This window comes from Mizuhopecten yessoensis, unplaced genomic scaffold, assembly GCF_002113885.1.
Source record: "Mizuhopecten yessoensis strain PY_sf001 unplaced genomic scaffold, ASM211388v2 scaffold8213, whole genome shotgun sequence".
Lineage (NCBI taxonomy): Eukaryota > Metazoa > Mollusca > Bivalvia > Pectinida > Pectinidae > Mizuhopecten > Mizuhopecten yessoensis.
In genome coordinates, this window is record NW_018407435.1 from 2,346,549 (window position 1) to 2,369,332 (window position 22,784).

The following is a 22,784-nucleotide window of genomic DNA, read 5'->3' on the forward strand; positions in this document are numbered from 1 at the left end:
TGCAAATGTGGTATACATTTCTTTATATATATCTGAACATCACCACAAAAGAAAAATATGTACCATCTGGAAGGAATTATATGTATGTCACACACCAAATAATTATGTAGTATCCATCTAATGTTGTGTAATGTTTGGTGATTGAAAGAGCAATTCAAATGAGGGATACAGCCGATGCACTGACATATGTGTGGAAATTAATATAAATGAGATAGAAATTAAGAGGCCCATGGGCCTCAACGGTTACCCGAGTCCAGTATTTATTTTTGTTGTTGAAACATTCCTACCAATTTGAGTAAATAGTAGTTAAGTTTAACATTAAGTTAACTTGTCAGGACCATGAGTTGATCATTCATAGACCGAATTTCAGTTAAATCTGCCTATTAGAACTTGATTTTTAATTTGAAATGTTTTTGTTTTTCTAGCTCACCTGGCCCGAAAGGTGAGCTTATGCCGTACTGCGGCGTCCGTAGTTCGGCATCCGGCGTCCATCCGTCTACTTTTTCTTTTAAACGACTTCTTCTGAAGAACTGTAGGACCTAGGGTCATGATATTTGGTCAGTAGGTATCTGGGAAGGAGTGCTATAAAGTTTCCTCATTAAAATGTTTTCAACGTCACAGTGGTCAAATATGTGAAAAATTTCAAACAACAATATCCTAAGAACCATTTGAACTAGAGTAATGATACTTGGGTATGTTATGTAGACCAGCAGTGCGAATATTTTTCTCAATTACAGTTGTGAGGTCAAAGATTAACTGTAAGTGCTAGTTGGGGGTCAAATGTCAACAGGTTTAAAGCTTTAACAATCTTCTTCTCAAGTTCCATAAGGCCCAGGGTCATGATATTTGGCCAGTAAGTACCTGGGATGTAGTGCTATAAAGTTTCCTCATTAAAATGACCTAGACCTGCATTGAAGGTCACAGGGGTCTAATATGTTAAAAACTTTAAATAACAATATCCTAAGAACCATTTGAACTAGAGTTATGATACTTGGGTATGTTATGTAGACTAGCAGTTCGAAAAAAATTCTCAGTGACAGTAATGAGGTCAAAGGTCAACTTTTAATGCTAGTCGGGGGTCAAATGTCAACTTTGGTTAAAAGCTTTAACAATCTTCTTCTTGAGTTCCATAAGGCCCAGGGTCATGCTATTTAGCCAGTAGATACCGGGGATGTGGTGACCTACTTTCAAGGTCACTAGGGTCAAATATGTTAAAAACTTCAAACAACAATACCCTAAGAACCATTTTGACTAGAGTCATGATACTTGGGTATGTTATGAAGACAAGCAGTGCGATTATTTTTCTCGATTACAGTAATGAGGTCAAAGGTCAACTTTAAGTGCAAGTCGGGGTCAAAGGTCAACATGGGTCAAATACTTAAACAATCTTCTTCTCAAATTCCATAAGGCTCAGGGTCATGATATTTTGCCAGTAGGTACCTTGGATGAAGTGCACAACATTATCGCACATGTGTGACCACACCTTGTTCACCTATGATAACCTATGATAACACCTCGTGTACACATGTGTGACCACACCTTGTTCACCTATAATAACACCTCGTGTACACATGTGTGCCCACACCTTGTTCACCTATAATAACACCTCGTATACACATGTGTGACCACACCTTGTTCACCTATGATAACACCTCGTGTATACAAGTGTGACCACACCTTGTTCACCTATGATAACACCTCGTGTTCACATGTGTGACCAAATCTTGTTCACCTACCACCTCGTGTACACATATGTGACCACACCTTGTTCACCTATGATAACACCTCTTGTACACATGTGTGACCACACCTTGTTCACCTATGATAACACCTCTTGTACACGTGTGACCACACCTTGTTCACCTATGATAACACCTCATGTACACATGTGTGACCACACCTTGTTCACCTACCACCTCGTGTACACATGTGTGACCACACCTTGTTCACCTATGATAACACCTCGTGTACACATGTGTGACCACACCTTGTTCACCTATAATAACACCTCTTGTACACATGTGCGATAATGTTGTGCAGATTTTCTCCACAGATGATTAATAAAGTAATATCAAAGACACGTTTTGATTTAAGCATCTTTATTTTTCTTTACTTAAAAAGAACTATATTAATTTATATGGAAAAGCTTCTATTTTTGTAGCTAAAGAATCATACTTTTTAAGTGCACTTAAAAGAACATTATCGCACATGTGTGACCACACCTTGTTCACCTATGATAACACCTCGTGTACACATGTGAGACCACACCTTGTTCACCTATGATAACACCTAGTGTACACATGTGTGACCACACCCTGTTCACCTATAATAACACCTCTTGTACACATGTGCGATAATGTCGTGCAGATTTTCTCCACAGATAATAAATAAAGAAATATCAAAGACACGTTTTGATTTAAGCATCTTTATTTTTCTTTACTTAAAAAGAACTATATTAATTTATATGGAAAAGCTTCTATTTTTGTAGCTAAAGAATCATACTTTTTAAGTGCACTTAAAAGACCATTATCGCACATGTGTGACCACACCTTGTTCACCTATGATAACACCTCGTGTTCACATGTGTGACCACATCTTGTTCACCTACCACCTCGTGTACACATGTGTGACCACACCTTGTTCACCTATGATTTTTGTAGCTAAAGAATCATACTTTTTAAGTGCACTTAAAAGAAATAATTCACAACAACTAATTAATTGCACAATTTCTATAAATGTTAAAGGTCATTGGCAATGATATTTTGTAAAGCACTATATTTTTGGTTTGTATCAGTGTAGCATCACCTACATTAATACCTGACTTCACGATAGATGTGACAACATTTTTGCTGCAGAAAAACAGTTTATAATAAGGTTACCGCGAAGCGATGAATAATACGCTCGTCACACATTGAATGTATAAAATAATTGCAAGTAATTGATGTTAAAGGAGAAATAATTAAACATACCTGGTAGATCAATGAGTGCAATAAAACATCTTAGAATGCATGTTGTACTGTATTAATGAAACCAGGGGAAATAAGTTTATTAATTAATTATGGTCAGATAGTTGTATTGCACTCACTCCAATGATTCATTACTCCTTAAATTACAGTTGGATATTGGAGGTTATCCAACTTATCCAACCTATCCTGGTAATTAAACTTCCTATGAAGTATGAAGTAAATCTGTTAAATATTACTTGAGATTTTATTGTGTGTGGTTTGCAATTGAGTAAAGGGTCATAACTCTGTAAATTAGTCAGATAATGGTAGTTATCAAAAACATCAAGAGTTCTCATGATAATTAATCTTCCTATGAAGTTGAAGTTAATCCATTTGAAATAACTAGAAACAACGAGCGTATACCGTTTTAACAATTTAATAAAGGGACATAACTCCGTAAATTACAACCGGACAATAGTGGTTATCAAATTCGTCCAAGTTTTCATGGTAATTAACAATCCTATAAAAAGTTTCAAGTAAATCTGTTGAAAATTACTTACAATTTTGAGGGGAAACCGTGCACACCCACCCGCTCACATGATAACATAATACGTCATGCCACTTAATATGTGTATAAAAAGAAAGTCTTTAGATCAACAAGATAAAAATTTATGGTGGACTGAAAATCTACCAATAATGATAAGCTGACCGACTGTCAGTCACTTGTCAAACATTTCTAAACCTTAGTTATTGTATGCAGCCATTTCGGCGCTAACAGCTAGCATTCAACGACTCTAGCACTGCCGAACCATGTACTCCTTTACAGCTGAGTAGACTGGAACAAGGGGAGTAAAGTATCTTGCTCAAAGATGCAACACAGTGCGGTGCCGTGACTCAAACCCATGAGCCCGGCATCCTACCACTAGACTACCGTGCCTCCATTGTATTGGGGCAATGACTCAAAATAAATAACTTTTTGAAGCGATTATAGAGTTACTGTGTATCATGTATCACGAAAAAAAAAATTTCATTGCCAATGACTTTTAACAACATCTATTTAATAAAAAGTATACATTAATTATTATATAAATCACACTTAAACACAACGTATTTGCAACGTAATTGTATGAACTGAACTGAATCAAATTGTTGATAAAATATCATCAACCAACATTATTTTTTGTATAATTTGTTCGCAATATGAAACACCACTGACCTGACATTTCAAGTCAAATGAAATTTGCTGATGAAATCTTCTTATATATTTGATAAAAATCATGTTGAATTTGTTCGACTCTTACAAATGATTTAAGAAACATCAGTGAACAGTCAAAATGTTCAGTCATTAATTCTACCACAACGAAGTCCGGGTTTTTTTTCTAGGAAAAAATAAAATCTGCCACCAATCTTTTGAAATAATTGAATCTTAGATGAATCTACTTCTTAATTTTAAACTTTTACTTTAAATGAAAATGGTAATTGGAGGCCTCGCATAGTAACCATTATGAACAAGAGAACTGCGGGGCGGAACAATATACGCCCGTCGAATGTCATATAGTGTTATATACTTTCTTACATTGAAATATGATCTGCATCATTCTTAGAGTGGTTAGCTGACAAATGAACAAAGGGCAGTAACTTTTGGAAAAATTGTTGAATCAAAATTCTTTAAAGGGAGACAGAACTTCATATCATGATTATGATGACTATACCAAGTTTCAAAGAGATTGGTTGAAAAATGTAGGAGGAGATTGCCGGACAAACAAAAGTTTACGCTGGACGGACGGACGGACGGACGGACAGATGGACAACCCCATACCATAATACTCCCGTCAAATTTGACGGGCGTATAAAAATTATACATTGCAAGAATATTTTAATGACGCAAGAAATATATAAACTAAACACACACTGATAAAAATATATTTTGCATACATAAGACCTCTATTCTTCAATATATGCCAATATTGTCCGGGGAGTTTGTGCAGCACACTTTACTTTTAAGGGTGGTTGAGTGGCACAGTAGTTTACACACTCGCCTTTAATCAAGGCGGCCAGGGTTCAATTCCCCGATCTGACGTGAAAAAGTATGAGGTAACCTGCCCGACAAGGTTGGATTTCTCCGGGTACTCCGGTTTCCTCCCACATTTAAGACCCCTGCATGCTAACATCCGGGCCAATTCAAGAAGACTGATTAATATGAGTTATAGAACTTGTTTCATAATTGACATAAAATAAATAAAGTTTATATATAAAAGACTATACTTACAAGATAATTATAATAAACCCATTTATAAATAATGATGAAAATATATATACCCTGTGTATAGACTATTTAACAGTCTAATTATGCAGTGCCCTCTGATCAAATAATCATTGTAATTATAAGCTTCTTTCTACCTCTGTTTCCAGAGTTCAATAAAATAGTGACCAACTCCTACAGATGCATGATCTTCATGCATTAACATACTAAAAATACATATAAACATGGTGAATGAAAATGAAGAGGAAGTGAGAGTATTTCAAATGTATAAGGGCCAAGAAATATAAGCATGGATGCAGCAAATTAAATATTGACTTTCATAATGATTACATTAATAATAAGCCTATGTGGGTATGTGGCCTGATTTAAACTGAGAAAGTGTCTTTACAGGTCAAAGGGCAATGCTCCAAAATGAAGCAGAAATGTTGTAAATTACAATTACTTTTGTCTCACTTACTCCAATTTGTAAGGAGGGTATCAATACTGAAATTCTGAATTTTGTTCTGAATTAAATCGATTCATTTATAATACTGTACCTGGTAACATGTACGTAAAATATAAATTACAACGTGGAAATCTGTTCTGAGTAAATTAATGGCAGTATGTGGGTTTGGCGGTTTAACGGGTGGCATTACAACAGATTTTTACTCTATATATAAGCTCAGTACAAGAGTACATCTCTGGCTGAATACAATGATATTGTAGGTTTAAACGTATATGTTAATTCACTCATGTTCAGACAAGCTTAAAATGCAATTACCAAAATCAGCATTTTTTCCTTATATAATATCATTACGAAGAAGTTACATCTCAGAAACCAGGTGCTTGCATGGTGTTCAGTTAAAGACCTAAACGTTACACATTGACTGTGCTGTCTTTAATCTGATATAACTGTGTCAATTCTTTTGTACTAAGAATACTTTTTATATATGTATTTTGATGTAAATTTTTCATTGCAGAATTACTGAATTCTTACATATATATATGTTTACATAAATATGATTGGAGTTTATAAATTTCAGTTAAGAAAAACAAAATCCATTATGGATTGTGTTAAGAAGTGTTATTAGATGATATAATTGTATGTCATCTCATCATATCATCTTCACTGGTTGATTTGTGTCAATTTTTTTTAGAAACAACATGTCACTTCAATTGTTAAGTCAATTTGCTCTCTTGCCAGTTGCAGTACTTATCTCTTAATGATTTGCTCACACTACATCTCTTTTTTATGACAAAAGCATCATAAATATCATAAATATCATCTGTAATACAACAATTGAGGACTTTCACTTTGATGGATATGTGTTATTGTTGCCAATTTCTCTCGGTTAATAACACTTTCTCGGGTTCATAAAACTTCATATTGACCTCAAAAAAGAAGTCTAAAAGATATTTTTCTAGAATCGTGTAATTCTGGAGGTTGATCGAGGTTAATAACTGAATGGGACTACCTGGGTTTTTATAAAATGTACTTGTGGTAGCAATACTAATGAGTACTATATTTTAACAAGAGGCCCAAGGGCATATCATAGTTATATCATAGGTACTGGTAGCTTTATTTTATTGTTTAGATGTGATGTGGAAATCAGCATGTAAACTAAGTGAAATACAATACTTGTCATGTCATCAAAGGATAAGAATTTTAAAATATTTGTAAATGTTCCCTTTGGGGCCCCGCTCTAACCCCTGGGGATGGGGCAGGAATTCCAAGTTTACAATGTGATACCGTCATCCACCAAAGATGATTCTGACCAAGTAAAAATAATTTCCAACAGAAAATTGTCAAAATATACCCAAAAGTGTTGTTTCCCTATATAAACTATAGTAAACTTTACCCCCTCCCCAAGGGAGAACGGATAGCTCGGGGGTCCTGAAATTTACAATTTAAATAAAGCCCCTGATGATCTTTCCATCCATGCAGAGAAAATGACTGTAATACCTCTGTGTCTGGAGAAGAAGATTTTTGAAATATTGGTTTATTTTCCCTTTTGGGCCCCGCCCTGGCCCCTAGGGTTGGGGTAGGAATCCCAATTTTACAATTTGGTAGCCTCATCTACCAAGGATGATTCTGACCAAGTTTGAAAAAATTCCATACACTGGTTCTGGAGAAGAAGTTGATAATGTAAAAAGTTTATGCACGACTCACGACGACGGACGGAAAGTGATTGGAATAGGTCACTTGAGCAAAGCTCAGGTGACCTAAAAATATCAGGAGACAAATATCAATGTCACAATGAGTATATAACTAGTGTCTACAGCATATTGGTATGCAACATTATGTAATAGGCTAGTTCTACAAACAGTGCCAATTCAGCAGTGCATGTGTTTACCTCAATGGACACATCCTCGATACATCCTCGATCGATACATCTTCGATACCCAAGGGGTTACGCTCATTTTTCTATTCTGCACCCCTGGTACCTTTATCCCAGCAGAAGAAGAAGGATATTAAAGCTACAGTTCCTCTATATCCCTTATTGGGCCTCGACTCTCTGCCCCAAGGGGAGTCAGACCCACCGTTTATACAAAATTGGTTCCCTTCACCAAAGGTGCTTCATACCAAATTTGGACAAAATCCTGTCATTCGTACAGAAGAAGAAGGTATTTGAAGAATTTGCTATGTTTCCCCTATTGGCCCCCTCCCTTCTGCCCCCAGGGGGGCCACACTCGCTGTTTATACAAAATTGTGTCCCTTTTGCCCTAGGATGCTCCAGAATAAATTAGTATAAAATCCCTTAATCGCAATGGGAGAAGAAGGATTTTTAAGGTTTTACCTCTATTTCCCCTATTGGGCCTCGTCCCTCAGGTCCAAGGAGGGCCACACCCACCATTTATACAAAAAATTGAGTCCCCTTAACCCGAGGATGCTCCACACCAAATATGGACCAAATCCTTTCATTCCTACAGAAGAAGAAGGATTTTAAAGAATGATTTGCTATGTTTCCCCTATTGGGCCCCACCCCTCAGGCCCCTTAGGGGGTCATACCCACGGTTTATATAAAATTGGTTCCCCTTTACTCAAGGATGCTTCAGACCAAATATTGAACAAATCCTGTCATTACTACAGAAGAAGAAGGATTTTAAAGAATTTGCTATATTTCCCCTATTGGGCCCGGCCCCTCAGGCCCCTGGGGTCCAGACCCACGGTTTATACAAAATTGAGTCCCCTTGGCCCAAGGATGCTCCTGACTAAATTAAGATAAAATTCTTTAATCCCTATGGTAGAAGAAGGATTTTAAAGGTTTTACCTCTATTTCCCCTATTGGGCCCCACCCCTCTGCCCTCACCCACCATTTATTCAAAATTGAGTCCCCTTAGCCTAAGGATGTTCCAAACCAAATTTAGTCAAACTCTACTTGGCCGTTCTGGACTAGTAGCGTTTTAAAGGAAAAGTTGACGGACGGACAGACGACGAATGGATGGACGGACGGACGGACGGACGACGGACGATGGACGACGGACGCTGCAGTATGGCATAAGCTCACCATGGTCCTTTGGACCAGGGGAGCTAAAAAGTTTTCTCCCATCCTTCACAGGTGCGTCTCCCGTTTTAGCCGGGAAAGAGCAGCTTGTCGACACCAAGGGGGAGATAGCCTTGTACTGATTAGCATATGTTCAATTGTGACGTCATTAAAATGCGTCACCGGTAATTGTGACATCATCAAAAGTGAATGACGATATGCATACCCACATGTGGTTTTTTTACAAATAGTTGGTGTTGTGACTGAATTAATAGGGTGGGAGAAAAATAATCATTCCCTACCTTGAGGGTGTAACAGATAAATCTCCAACCTGAGGGGTGATTTTTTTTGGTTGTCACCCCTCGGGTTAGAGATTTCTATGTCAAACCCTAAAAGTAGGGGAAGATTCCATCAATCAATACTATTAAAAATGTGCAGGTAGACAGACACTTGATGCCTAGCAGAGAGGGCGTGGTCAGGCACTGTTCACTACAAGCCTATCCCTTTGGCGTTCAATTCTTCAGTGACACGGTCAAGGTACTCGTTGTCAGGGTAACCAAACCTGTAACAAAGAACAACACCGCATGTTAAATCAACACTATATATACCCATCACAGGATCTATTTATTTTCACCAGTTGATAAGGATTTTCACTCAGGTGAGTATTTATATATAATTATCTGTTACCCGTAAATGTTACAATTAATAACTTACTTTTCTGTCCCACCGTCCCGACGCGTCTTGTGGTGGATATCATTCCAGGTGACGACATCATTTTCTCCGGTTGTGCGTGACTGACCTACAGTAAAGGTCAGTCTTTGTTCAAAAGATTCTCTGAGCATCTGGAGGACCTTGTGACCCTGTGAATTGTCTGGGAGGTAACCCTGACGATTGAGGCCCTTGAATCCTTGTCCGGGATCTGGGTGTTCTTCCTGTGTACACAAAGGAGTACGGCAAAATTTTGAAATTACTAACTTCCATACACACAAAATACTATTTACTCCCACATCTTTATATGGTAGATACATAATTGGGACATCCATTTATGCTGGTCTAAAGGATATAGTTGTCCTACTGAAAGTGAAGAATTTGCCAAGCTTCGGACTCCGTAATTCTACACCCGAAGGTAGTATTTCCAAATACCATATACCTTAAAATAAAGACTGACTTTTCCCAACCTCATTCCAGAATTAACATATTTAGGCAAAAACAAATTGATAATGCAAATGCAATACCAAACACTTTCTACACAAAGGTTAATGGACCAATTATTAAGGTAAATGGACCTTTTCACCTTTGCTTAATACAAATGTATCTGAATGCAATTTATGCTTGCAATATTTTTTTGAAATTATATTTGCATATTTTGCTACCAAATCGGATCGTTATGTCGGTGTTAAAATCCAAGATGGCAGCTGCTTTTCTTGATAGATAATGTGTCTCAGTTTAGAAAAAGCCCACCTCCTTTTTCCCCCTGAAATGATCCCAAGTATAAAATGATATTTAGATAATTTACTTACATCTTGTGTGCCGTCTGGGAATATGTAGTTGATTATCAATGTTTTACAGCCGGAATAGCCTGGGAGTGAGTTGTCGTCACGGTAGACCGTGGCTGTTCCGTTAACTGGCTGGTCACCCTGTACGACTGCGTACACAGTGGTACACACAGGACACACAGGCTTCTGGTGGAACGATTCAGAAATACATTCTCGGCAGAACATGTGACCACATCTGTTCAGTTTCACTGGATCATCAAAACTGTCCATACAGATCACACAGCTATCCTCAACCTGATCACCGCATGTGGCACCCTCCCTCATGGAACCACATTTACTTGTGCTGGGGTCATCACCAAGGATCTTCATGTTGCCTGCTGGTTTTGTCGCCCTTTTGAAAAAATGTGTCATATCTAGCTTACCAGAGGAGCTATTCTTGTGGCTCCTCCATTCAGCAATTTTCTGGCATTTTTCTGGCCAAAATTTAGACCCTTTTCTCAGGGGCCCAACATCTGTGTCATTTTCATAGTACCCAGATGCGAATTTTTGTGGCTTGTTAGATTGGCGTGGTGTGGGAGGCAGTGACCTATTTTCAAATGATCTCATCTTTTTCCGGAATGTTTCCCGCATACCTTTCACAATAACGGCTTCCCGCATGTCCACCACATGGACTTCCTGCAACTGCATCGGTGTACTCTTCCGAGCAAACTCCTCAAAGGCAGCAAACATGACCTCGGAACACTTTTCTACATAAAATGGGGTTTGCAAGGACCCTGAAATGTACAAGTGTGAACTAGATTACCTCAGGTAGCAAAATAACTCTGACAGTAAAAAGCATTCTATCAAACTTCGTAACAAAAGTCATACAGGCATAAAGAGAAAATACAAAGTTTTCAATTTAGAGTTAATCTGATTGAACCCAAAGCAGTAACTTTCTGAATACCCTTAACATGCTGCCAAATTAGATTTAAGCTTATAATCTGACCGTCTATTTACATTGTGGTAGTTGTATTCAGGGTGAAATAATAACCCTGTAATAAAGCAGTGAAGGAAGAAGATTCTAGACACATTGTTCTTTGATTGTTTAGGTTATAATGACTAAGTTTTAAGTGGTAAAACATGAATAGGACATATGCTCCAGAAACTATTTTGTCCTGAATTAAGGTCATAGTTCATGAAATTGGTTGCACTACCAAAATTACTTAGCTCTTGAATTTACAGTGCAACACTCCTTCCTTACTTTTAATTCCAAATCATAAGTTCTTTTAAAAATAGGTTAAGCACTGAAGTCTTCCAGAGGTCAAAATATGGGTCTTTGTAACAAAGGTTTCATGCACAACTATTTTGTCTTCCCTACATTATGCTTGCATACAAAATAATATAATCCTACACAAAATGGTAAAGGAGAAATGCTTTGGTATCAATTCAGATAGATAAATAAACAAGGTGAGAAATATTACCTGATTTTGTTGAACCAGCGAAATACAGTGTTACAAGTAACCAAACTTACCTGTAGAAAAAATAAAGTTCTCAACCCTAATACAACATCCCCCTAACCCACTAATGACACCCTCACCCTAACCTCCCAACCCTAGTACAACATCCCCCTAACCCACTAATGACACCCTCACCCTACCCTCCCAACCCTAATACAACATCCCCCTAACCCGCTAATGACACCATCATCCTAACCTCCCAACCCTAATACAACATCCCCCTAACCCAATAATGACATCATCATCCTAACCTCCCAACCCTAGTACAACATCCCCCTAACTCACTAATGACCCCCTCACCCTAACCTCCTAACCCTAATACAACACCCCCCTAACCCACTAATGACATCCTCACCCTCACCTCCCAACCCTAATACAACATCCATACAACATCCCCCTAACACACTAATGACATCCTCACGCTAACCTCCCAACCCTAATACAACACCCCCCTAACCCACTAATGACATCCTCACCCTAACCCCCCAACCCTAATACACTAACCCACTAATGACACCATCAGCCTAACCTCCCAACCCTAATACACCATCCCCCTAACCCAATAATGACAACATCATCCTAACCTCCCAACCCTAGTACAACACCCCCCTAACTCACTAATGACACCCTCGGCCTAACCTCCCAACCCTAAGACAACATCCCCCTAACCCACTAATTACACCCTCACTCTAACCTCCCAACCCTAATACAAAATCCCCCTAACCCACTAATGACACCCTCACCCTATCCTCCCAACCCTAATACAACATCCGCCTAACCCACTAATGACACCCTCATCCTAACCTCCCAACGCTAATACAACATCCCCCTAACCCAATAATCACATCATCATCCTAACCTCCCAACCCTAGTACAACACCCCCCTAACTCACTAATGACACCCTCGGCCTAACCTCCCAACCCTAAGACAACATCCCCCTAACCCACTAATGATCCCCTTACCATAACCTCCCAACACTAATACAACATCCCCCTAACCCAATAATCACATCATCATCCTAACCTCCCAACCCTAGTACAACACCCCCCTAACTCACTAATGACACCCTCACCATAACCTCCCAACCCTAATACAACATCCCCCAAACCCACTAATGACACCCTCACCCTATCCTCCCAACCCTAGTACAACATCCCCCTATCTCACTAATGACACCCTCACCCTATCCTCCCAACCCTAATACAACATCCGCCTAACCCACTAATGACACCCTCACTCTAACCTCCCCACCCTAATACAACATCCCCCTAACACACTAATGACAGCCTCACCCTAACCTCCCAACCCTAATATAACATCCCCCTAACCCACTAATGTCACCCTCACCCTAACTTCCCAACCCTAATACAATATCCCCCTAGCCCACTAATGACACCCTCACCCTATCCTCCCAACCCTAATACAACATCCATACAACATCCCCCTAACACACTAATGACATCCTCTCCCTAACCTCCCAACCCTAATACGACATCCCCCTAACCCACTAATGATCCCCTTACCATAACCTCCCAACACTAATACAACATCCCCCTAACCCAATAATGACAACATCATCCTAACCTCCCAACCCTAGTACAACACCCCCCTAACTCACTAATGACACCCTCGGCCTAACCTCCCAACCCTAAGACAACATCCCCCTAACCCACTAATGTCACCCTCACCCTAACTTACCAACCCTAATACAATATCCCCCTAGCCCACTAATGACACCCTCACCCTACCCTCCCAACCCTAATACAACATCCCCCTAACACACTAATGACATCCTCACCCTAACCTCCCAACCCTAATACAACATCCCTCTAACCCACTTATGACAACCTCACCCTAACCTCCAAACCCTAATACAACATCCCCCTTACCCACTAATGACACCCTCACCCTAACCTGCCCACCCTAATACAACATCCCCCTAACTCACTAATGACACCCTCACCCTAACCTCCCAACCCTAATACAACATCCCCCTAACCCACTAATGACACCCTCACCCTAACCTCCCAACCCTAATACAACATCCCCCTAACCCACTAATGACACCCTCACCCTAACCTCCCAACCCTAATACAACATCCCCCTTACCCACTAATGACACCCTCACCCTAACCTGCCCACCCTAATACAACATCCCCCTAACCAACTAATGACACCTTCACCCTAACTTCCCAACCCTAATACAACATCCCCCTAACTCACTAATGACACCCTCACCCTAACCTCCCAACCCTAATACAACATCCCCCTAACCCACTAATGACACCCTAACCCTAACCTCCCAACCCTAATACAACATCCCCCTAACCCACTAATGACACCCTCACCCTAACCTCCCAACCCTAATACAACATCCCCCTAACCCACTAATGACACCCTCACCCTAACCTCCCAACCCTAATACAACATCCCCCTAACCCACTAATGACACCCTCACCCTAACCTCCCAACCCTAATACAACATCCCCCTAACCCACTAATGACACCCTCACCCTAACCTCCCAACCCTAATACAACATCCCCCTAACCCACTAATGACACCCTCACCCTAACCTCCCAACCCTAATACAACATCCCCCTAACCCACTAATGACACCCTCACCCTAACCTCCCAACCCTAATACAACATCCCCCTAACCCACTAATGACACCCTCACCCTAACCTCCCAACCCTAATACAACATCCCCCTAACCCACTAATGACACCCTCACCCTAACCTCCCAACCCTAATACAACATCCCCCTAACCCACTAATGACACCCTCACCCTAACCTCCCAACCCTAATACAACATCCCCCTAACCCACTAATGACACCCTCACCCTAACCTCCCAACCCTAATACAACATCCCCCTAACCCACTAATGACACCCTCACCCTAACCTCCCAACCCTAATACAACATCCCCCTAACCCACTAATGACACCCTCACCCTAACCTCCCAACCCTAATACAACATCCCCCTAACCCACTAATGACACCCTCACCCTAACCTCCCAACCCTAATACAACATCCCCCTAACCCACTAATGACACCCTCACCCTAACCTCCCAACCCTAATACAACATCCCCCTAACCCACTAATGACACCCTCACCCTAACCTCCCAACCCTAATACAACATCCCCCTAACCCACTAATGACACCCTCACCCTAACCTCCCAACCCTAATACAACATCCCCCTAACCCACTAATGACACCCTCACCCTAACCTCCCAACCCTAATACAACATCCCCCTAACCCACTAATGACACCCTCACCCTAACCTCCCAACCCTAATACAACATCCCCCTAACCCACTAATGACACCCTCACCCTAACCTCCCAACCCTAATACAACATCCCCCTAACCCACTAATGACACCCTCACCCTAACCTCCCAACCCTAATACAACATCCCCCTAACCCACTAATGACACCCTCACCCTAACCTCCCAACCCTAATACAACATCCCCCTAACCCACTAATGACACCCTCACCCTAACCTCCCAACCCTAATACAACATCCCCCTAACCCACTAATGACACCCTCACCCTAACCTCCCAACCCTAATACAACATCCCCCTAACCCACTAATGACACCCTCACCCTAACCTCCCAACCCTAATACAACATCCCCCTAACCCACTAATGACACCCTCACCCTAACCTCCCAACCCTAATACAACATCCCCCTAACCCACTAATGACACCCTCACCCTAACCTCCCAACCCTAATACAACATCCCCCTAACCCACTAATGACACCCTCACCCTAACCTCCCAACCCTAATACAACATCCCCCTAACCCACTAATGACACCCTCACCCTAACCTCCCAACCCTAATACAACATCCCCCTAACCCACTAATGACACCCTCACCCTAACCTCCCAACCCTAATACAACATCCCCCTAACCCACTAATGACACCCTCACCCTAACCTCCCAACCCTAATACAACATCCCCCTAACCCACTAATGACACCCTCACCCTAACCTCCCAACCCTAATACAACATCCCCCTAACCCACTAATGACACCCTCACCCTAACCTCCCAACCCTAATACAACATCCCCCTAACCCACTAATGACACCCTCACCCTAACCTCCCAACCCTAATACAACATCCCCCTAACCCACTAATGACACCCTCACCCTAACCTCCCAACCCTAATACAACATCCCCCTAACCCACTAATGACACCCTCACCCTAACTTCCCAACCCTAATACAACATCCCCCTAACTCACTAATGACACCCTCACCCTAACCTCCCAACCCTAATACAACATCCCCCTAACCCACTAATGACACCCTAACCCTAACATCCCAACCCTAATACAACATCCCCCTAACCCACTAATGACACCCTCACCCTAACTTCCCAACCCTAATACAACATCCCCCTAACTCACTAATGACACCCTCACCTCCCAACCCTAATACAACATCCCCCTAACCCACTAATGACACCTCACACTAACCTCCCAACCCTAATCCAACATCCCCCTGACCTACTCTCAATGAACTCTCTCTGACCCAATTATGATATAATTCTCCCTGACCCCAAATCTCCCTTATCCCCTCTAAACATAGGGAAAGTTATAACAAGAGGTCCATGGGCCTTAACGGCCTCCTGAGTCCTACAGTATTTATTTTTGTTGTTGAAATATGTACCAATTTGAGTAAAAAATTGTTATGTATAACGTTAACTTAACTTTGTCGGGACCATGAGCTGATCATTTCTAGACCGAGTTTCAGTTAGATCTGCCTATTAGAACTTGTTGTAAGTTTGAAATAGGTATTTTCAAAATAGCGGCCATGGCAGCCAAATTGTATTTCTGATTGACACGAAAAATAACAAAACCTTGTCAGGACCATGAGTCGAACATTCCTACAAAGTTTCAGTTCAATCGGCCAAGTAGAACTTGACTTTAAGTTTGAAATAGTTTTTTCAAAATGGCGGCCGGGGCGGCCATATTGGATTTCTGATTGACCCGAAAAATAACAACACTTTGTCAGGACCATGAGTCAATCATTCCTACCAATTTTCAGTTCAATCGGCCCAGCAGAACTTGACTTTAAGTTTGAAATAGTTTTTCAAAATGGCGGCCGTGGCAGCCATATTGGATTTCTGACCGACCCAAAAAATAACAACACATCAGGGAGATGTCAGTAACATTCTCATGAAATATTAATGAAATCCCTTTGAAGCCAGAATTTCAGCATAAGTTGAATATGTAAAATGTTAATGGACGACGGACGACGACAGACGACAACGGACGAAGACGGATAGCAATAGGTCACTTGAGCTAAAGCTCAGGTGACCTAAAAAGAGTAAGTTGTACCTGCTCCAGGAATAGACATGGCCATCTTCGTCAATGGTTTATATTCAATGTTTTTCTTCCTATACTTGCTCTTTCTCATTTGTGGTAGCCTGTTAGCTTGTCCAAGAACCTCTAAAACAACACGTTTTAACTCCTGCAGTTGTTTTCGAGATGGAGGAACAGAAGGAGAGAACCGCTCCATGATGATGTAATAAATGCAACGCAGGTGTTTCATCTTGTGTGGTTTGACCATAATGACTTGGCCAAGGCCTAGTTCTTTTCCCAAAACAGAATCCTTCATTTTTTTCAAACTTTCTATGAAACTTGAACCATTAGCTTTCTCTATCGCCTGAGAAATTGCTCCTTTCTGATCCCTACCATCGGTGGCTACAATGGCATCAACATCACACTGAATGATGTCCGCATTGTAAATGTGAACCTTCAACTTCCCTCTAAAGATGAAAGTGTTATTTTCAAAGGTACAAGGCTTGTTGCGGGGTGGCCTGCCTCTGCCCTGCATTTCCCTTGGATCAAGACTCTCACCTTGACCATGGTTATAACCTTTTCCATGGTGATGACCTTGGCTAGAGTTTGATCCCTTCCTGTCTCCCCTATCCTGATCACCACTATAGCTGTGACCATAACCTTGATTGCCACCATGTCCTTGACTTCCACCATGACCTTGACTTCCACCTTGACCTTGACTTCCACCATGACCTTGACTTCCACCTTGACCTTGACTTCCACCTTGACCTTGACTTCCACCATGACCTTGACTTCCACCTTGACCTTGACTTCCACCATGACCTTGACTTCCACCTTGACCTTGACTTCCACCGTAACCTTGACTATGCCGAGGACCTTGCCTAGTGTTCCATTCTTTCTTGCCTTGCCAATCACGGTTGTAGTTGTCTCCCTTGGTTACCTTTGGATGTTGAGAAACTAACATGTAAGGATCTAATGCAGATGGTTTCTTCCTCCACTTTTCATAGTAAGCAATCACCATGTCCAGAATCTCAGCCTTGATATCAATGATGTGAAACTCTTCAAGTCTTTTGAGACTACGAACATTTTCAGAAAAGTCAACGATTCCAAGGACGTACATGGCAGCACAAAGGTCGGTAGGTACACCAAACAGACCTAAAATATCAGTAGACTTCCATTATTTATATCACAAAGGTCGGTAGGTACACCAAACAGACCTAAAATATAATTAGACTACCACTATCAATATCAAAGGTCGGTAGGTACACCAAACAGTCCTAAAATATAATTAGACTACCATTATTAATATCACAAAGGTCGGTAGGTACACCAAACAGACCTAAAATATCAGTAGACTTCCATTATTTATATCACAAAGGTCGGTAGGTACACCAAACAGACCTAAAATGTAATTAGATTACCACTATCAATATCACAGGTCGGTAGGTACACCAAACAGTCCTAAAATATAATTAGACTACCATTATTAATATCACAAAGGTCGGTAGGTACATTAAACAGACCTAAAATATCAGTAGACTACCGTTATTTATATCACAAAGGTCGGTAGGTACCCCAAACAGACCTAAAATATCAGTAGACTACCGTTATTTATATCACAAAGGTCGGTAGGTACACCAAACAGACCTAAAATATCATTAGACTACCATTATTTATATCACAAACGTCGGTAGCTATAGGTACACCAAACAGACCTAAAATATCAGTAGACTACCATTATTTATATCACAGAGGTCGGTAGGTACACCAAACAGACCTAACATATCAGTAGACTACCATTATTTATATCACAGAGGTCGGAAGTCGGTAGGTACACCAAACAGACCTAAAATATAATTAGACTACCACTATCAATATCAAAGGTCGGTAGGTACACCAAACAGACCTAACATATCAGTAGACTACCATTATTTATATCACAGAGGTCGGAGGTCGGTAGGTACCCCAAACAGACCTAAAATATCAGTAGACTACCATTATTAATATCAGAAAGGTCGGTAGGTACACCAAACAGACCTAACATATCAGTAGACTCCCATTATTTATATCACAAAGGTCGGTAGGGACACCAAACAGGCCTAAAATATCATTAGACTACCATTATTTATATCACGAACGTCGGTAGCTATAGGTACACCAAACAGACCTAAAATATCAGTTGACTACCATTATTAATATCACAAAGGTCGGTAGGTACACCAAACAGGCCTAAAATATCAGTAGACTCCCATTATTTATATCACAGAGGTCGGAGGTCGGTAGGTACATCAAACAGACCTAAAATATCAGTAGACTACCATTATTAATATCAGAAAGGTCGGTAGGTACACCAAACAGACCTAACATATCAGTAGACTACCATTATTTATATCACAGAGGTCGGTAGGTACACCAAACAGACCTAACATATCAGTAGACTACCATTATTTATATCACAGAGGTCGGTAGGTACACCAAACAGACCTAAAATATCAGTAGACTACCATTATTTATATCACAAAGGTCGGTAGGTACACCAAACAGACCTAAAACATCAGTAGACTACCATTATTTATATCACAAAGGTCGGTAGGTACATTAAACAGACCTAAAATATCAGTTCATCATTATTAATATCACAAAGGTCGGTAGGTACCCCAAACAGACCTAAAATATCAGTACACTACAATTATGTATATCACAAAGGTCGGTAGGTACACCAAACAGACCTAAAATATCAGTAGACTATCATTATTAATATCACAAAGGTCGGTAGGTACACCAAACAGACCTAAAAGATCAGTAGACTACCATTATTAATATCACAAAGGTCGGTAGGTACATTAAACAGACCTAAAATATCAGTAGACTACCATTATTAATATCACAAAGGTCGGTAGGGACACCAAACAGACCTAAAATATCAGTAGACTACCATTATTTATACCACAAAGGTCGGTAGGTACACCAAACAGACCTAAAATATCAGAAGACTAACCACTATTTAACGACATTTTCATTAGGAATCTATATGAAATCAGGACTCTTTTTGTTTTGTTCCATTTTGTTTCCTCAAATGAAAGGGCTAATTCAGTAAAGGATAAAACTTACTCAACATTTAATTAATTGTTAACTGTATATGTATGCATGGAAATATCAAACTCTTTGTAAAACTTTTCACACTAGCAGTGCATTAGTGTTTTTTAATAAATATGGACAGGAAATATTATGCCATGTTGTCTCTGCTCCTTTGGAATACACTGGGCAAACATATTAAAAAAACAAAATGACAAAACGTTAGCTTAATGAACATTTTATAAAGAAAACTTTGAAACAACCCTGTTTAAAATCTCTATGTAACATTATCTGCCTTCTTACTGACCAGCAGTATATTTCTAAAACCACTTTTTTGCCCCCTTTTTTCATAGAAAACTGCCAAAGCCATTTAGAATGCAAAAATGTTTCTAGACAATTGTATAAGAAGGTTTGTAATATGTAAATATAATGCATGCTGTGTTACTGTTTACACTACATGTATGTACTGGTGAATCAACAACTGACTTGTGTTACTGTTTACACTACATGTATGTATTGGTGAATCAACAACTGACTTGTGTTACTGTTTACACTACATGTATGTACTGGTGAATCAACAACTGACTTGTGTTACTGTTTACACTACATGTATGTACTGGTGAATCAACAACTGACTTGTGTTACTGTTTACACTACATGTATGTACTGGTGAATCAACAACTGACTTGTGTTACTGTTTACACTACATGTATGTACTGGTGAATCAACAACTGACTTGTGTTACTGTTTACACTACATGTATGTACTGGTGAATCAACAACTGACTTGTGTTACTGTTTACACTACATGTATGTACTGGTGAATCAACAACTGACTTGTGTCACTGTTTACACTACATGTATGTACTGGTGAATCAACAACTGACTTGTGTCACTGTTTACACTTCATGTATGTACTGGTGAATCAACAACTGACTTGTGTCACTGTTTACACTACATGTATGTATTGGTGAATCAACAACTGACTTGTGTTACTGTTTACACTACATGTATGTATTGGTGAATCAACAACTGACTTGTGTTACTGTTTACACTACATGTATGTATTGGTGAATCAACAACTGACTTGTGTCACTGTTTACACTACATGTATGTATTGGTGAATCAACAACTGACTTGTGTTACTGTTTACACTACATGTATGTACTGGTGAATCAACAACTGACTTGTGTTACTGTTTACACTACATGTATGTACTGGTGAATCAACAACTGACTACGATTGGACAATACAACATTTCTTCACAGATATTTTATAATGACATCACAATCATATCATTTCATTGTGGTTGCAATCATCTGTAAAAATATTTTTTTAAAGTTAAAAAGTTGCTAACCTGAGCTAATGGGTGGCATGGCAACTCTTTGATATCCAAACTTCACCGATGTTTTCAGTATTTCTACGACAGTATCCCGGACCTTTTCCACACATTCTGTCTTATCTTTGAAGTTGTTCCACTGTGGTCCCACGGCATGTATCACTCCATCGTAACCCATCTGTCCTGCCCTAGTTACAACATTTTTTGTCACAGGGATACTTCCATCCCTCCTGATGAGGTCCCTGCATTCCTTGTCAAACTCGTACCCGCCAGCTTTAGACAATGCACCTGCAACCCCTGCGCCATTTGCCAGGTGCTCATTGGCTGCGTTCACCACCGTATCTACATTTAGTTTTGTGATGGCCCCCTGATAAATCTTTACAGTGAGTCCATTACTTGTTTGAAATTTGAACTTAATGTCTGAAGGACTGGCTGCACCGCCTCCAGAGGCTATGTCTGTAGCAGGATCTGTGTAGTCATATGCAGGATTGGAAAATGTGCGATTCCGTCTGCTGCTGGGTTGGTGATCTGCTCTGTCTGAGCAACCGGTCAGCTTCTTCTTAGCTTGGTCAAGGTCATCTCCATTTTTGGCAAAAATTCGGAGTATGTTTGTACGACTTTCAGAAGGGATACAAACTATCCCGACTTGCTTATTCAGAATTTTCAGAATCTCTTCTCTAGATTTTGGTTGATTCTGGCAATCTATAGTATAAGATATCAAGTTTTGAATGTGTTCTTGTAGCCTGTCCACATCTCTCTGACATTCTTTTTCCCCAACAGAATCACAATAAATTTCGACGCTCGGTCCTTCCCTTTGTCTTTTAACTGTCCATGTCTTTTCAACATCATTTATTTCCTCATTCAAAAGGCCAAGCAGCTTCTTTGCATCATCTTTATAAAAACGCTTCAGCAATTTCTGAAATGTCAACATAAAAATGAGTTATTATATATCTTTGTCTGAAGTCAGAAGATTAAGTTTTCTTAGAAGTCTGTCAATCATGTTTTGTCTGAGGTCTCTAGATGGTGTGTTTGTGATCGAAAAAAAAAGAGTTTGAGTCTTTTAATCATGTTTTTCTTCTTTTTTTTTAAATTTCATTTTCCTTTTTTAGCTCACCTGGCCCGAAGGAGGGCCAGGTGAGCTTATGCCATGGTGCAGCGTCCGTCGGCCGGCTGGCCGGCGTCCGGCATCAATATTTTACTTTAAACAACTTCTTCTTAATAACCAAAAGGCCTAGGGGGATGATATTTTGCCAGAAGCAAACTAGGATGAAGGGCTACCAAGTTTGGTTGAATAAATGACCTTCGTCCATTTTTAAGGTCACATGTGTCAAATATGTTTAAAACTGTAAAAAACTTCTTCTGAATAACCAAAATGCCCAGAGTGAT

The 22,784-nt window shown here is 40.1% G+C and overlaps 1 protein-coding gene across 2 annotated transcripts in view; it reads right to left on the bottom strand.

The window, feature by feature from the left end:
- Positions 1–8,638: 8,638 nt before the first annotated feature.
- LOC110455400 overlaps positions 8,639–22,784 on the bottom strand; it is a 28,112-nt gene continuing 13,966 nt past the window's right edge. For both annotated transcript variants that reach the window (XM_021505513.1, XM_021505514.1), the window contains exons 3-7: positions 21,417–22,314; positions 17,022–18,140; positions 10,193–10,941; positions 9,387–9,604; positions 8,639–9,234 (exon numbers count right to left, since the gene is read on the bottom strand). In XM_021505513.1, coding sequence (XP_021361188.1) covers positions 9,162–9,234; positions 9,387–9,604; positions 10,193–10,941; positions 17,022–18,140; positions 21,417–22,314 — 3,057 coding nt within the window. In that variant the 3' untranslated portion in view covers positions 8,639–9,161. The remainder of the gene's footprint in view (positions 9,235–9,386; positions 9,605–10,192; positions 10,942–17,021; positions 18,141–21,416; positions 22,315–22,784) is intronic.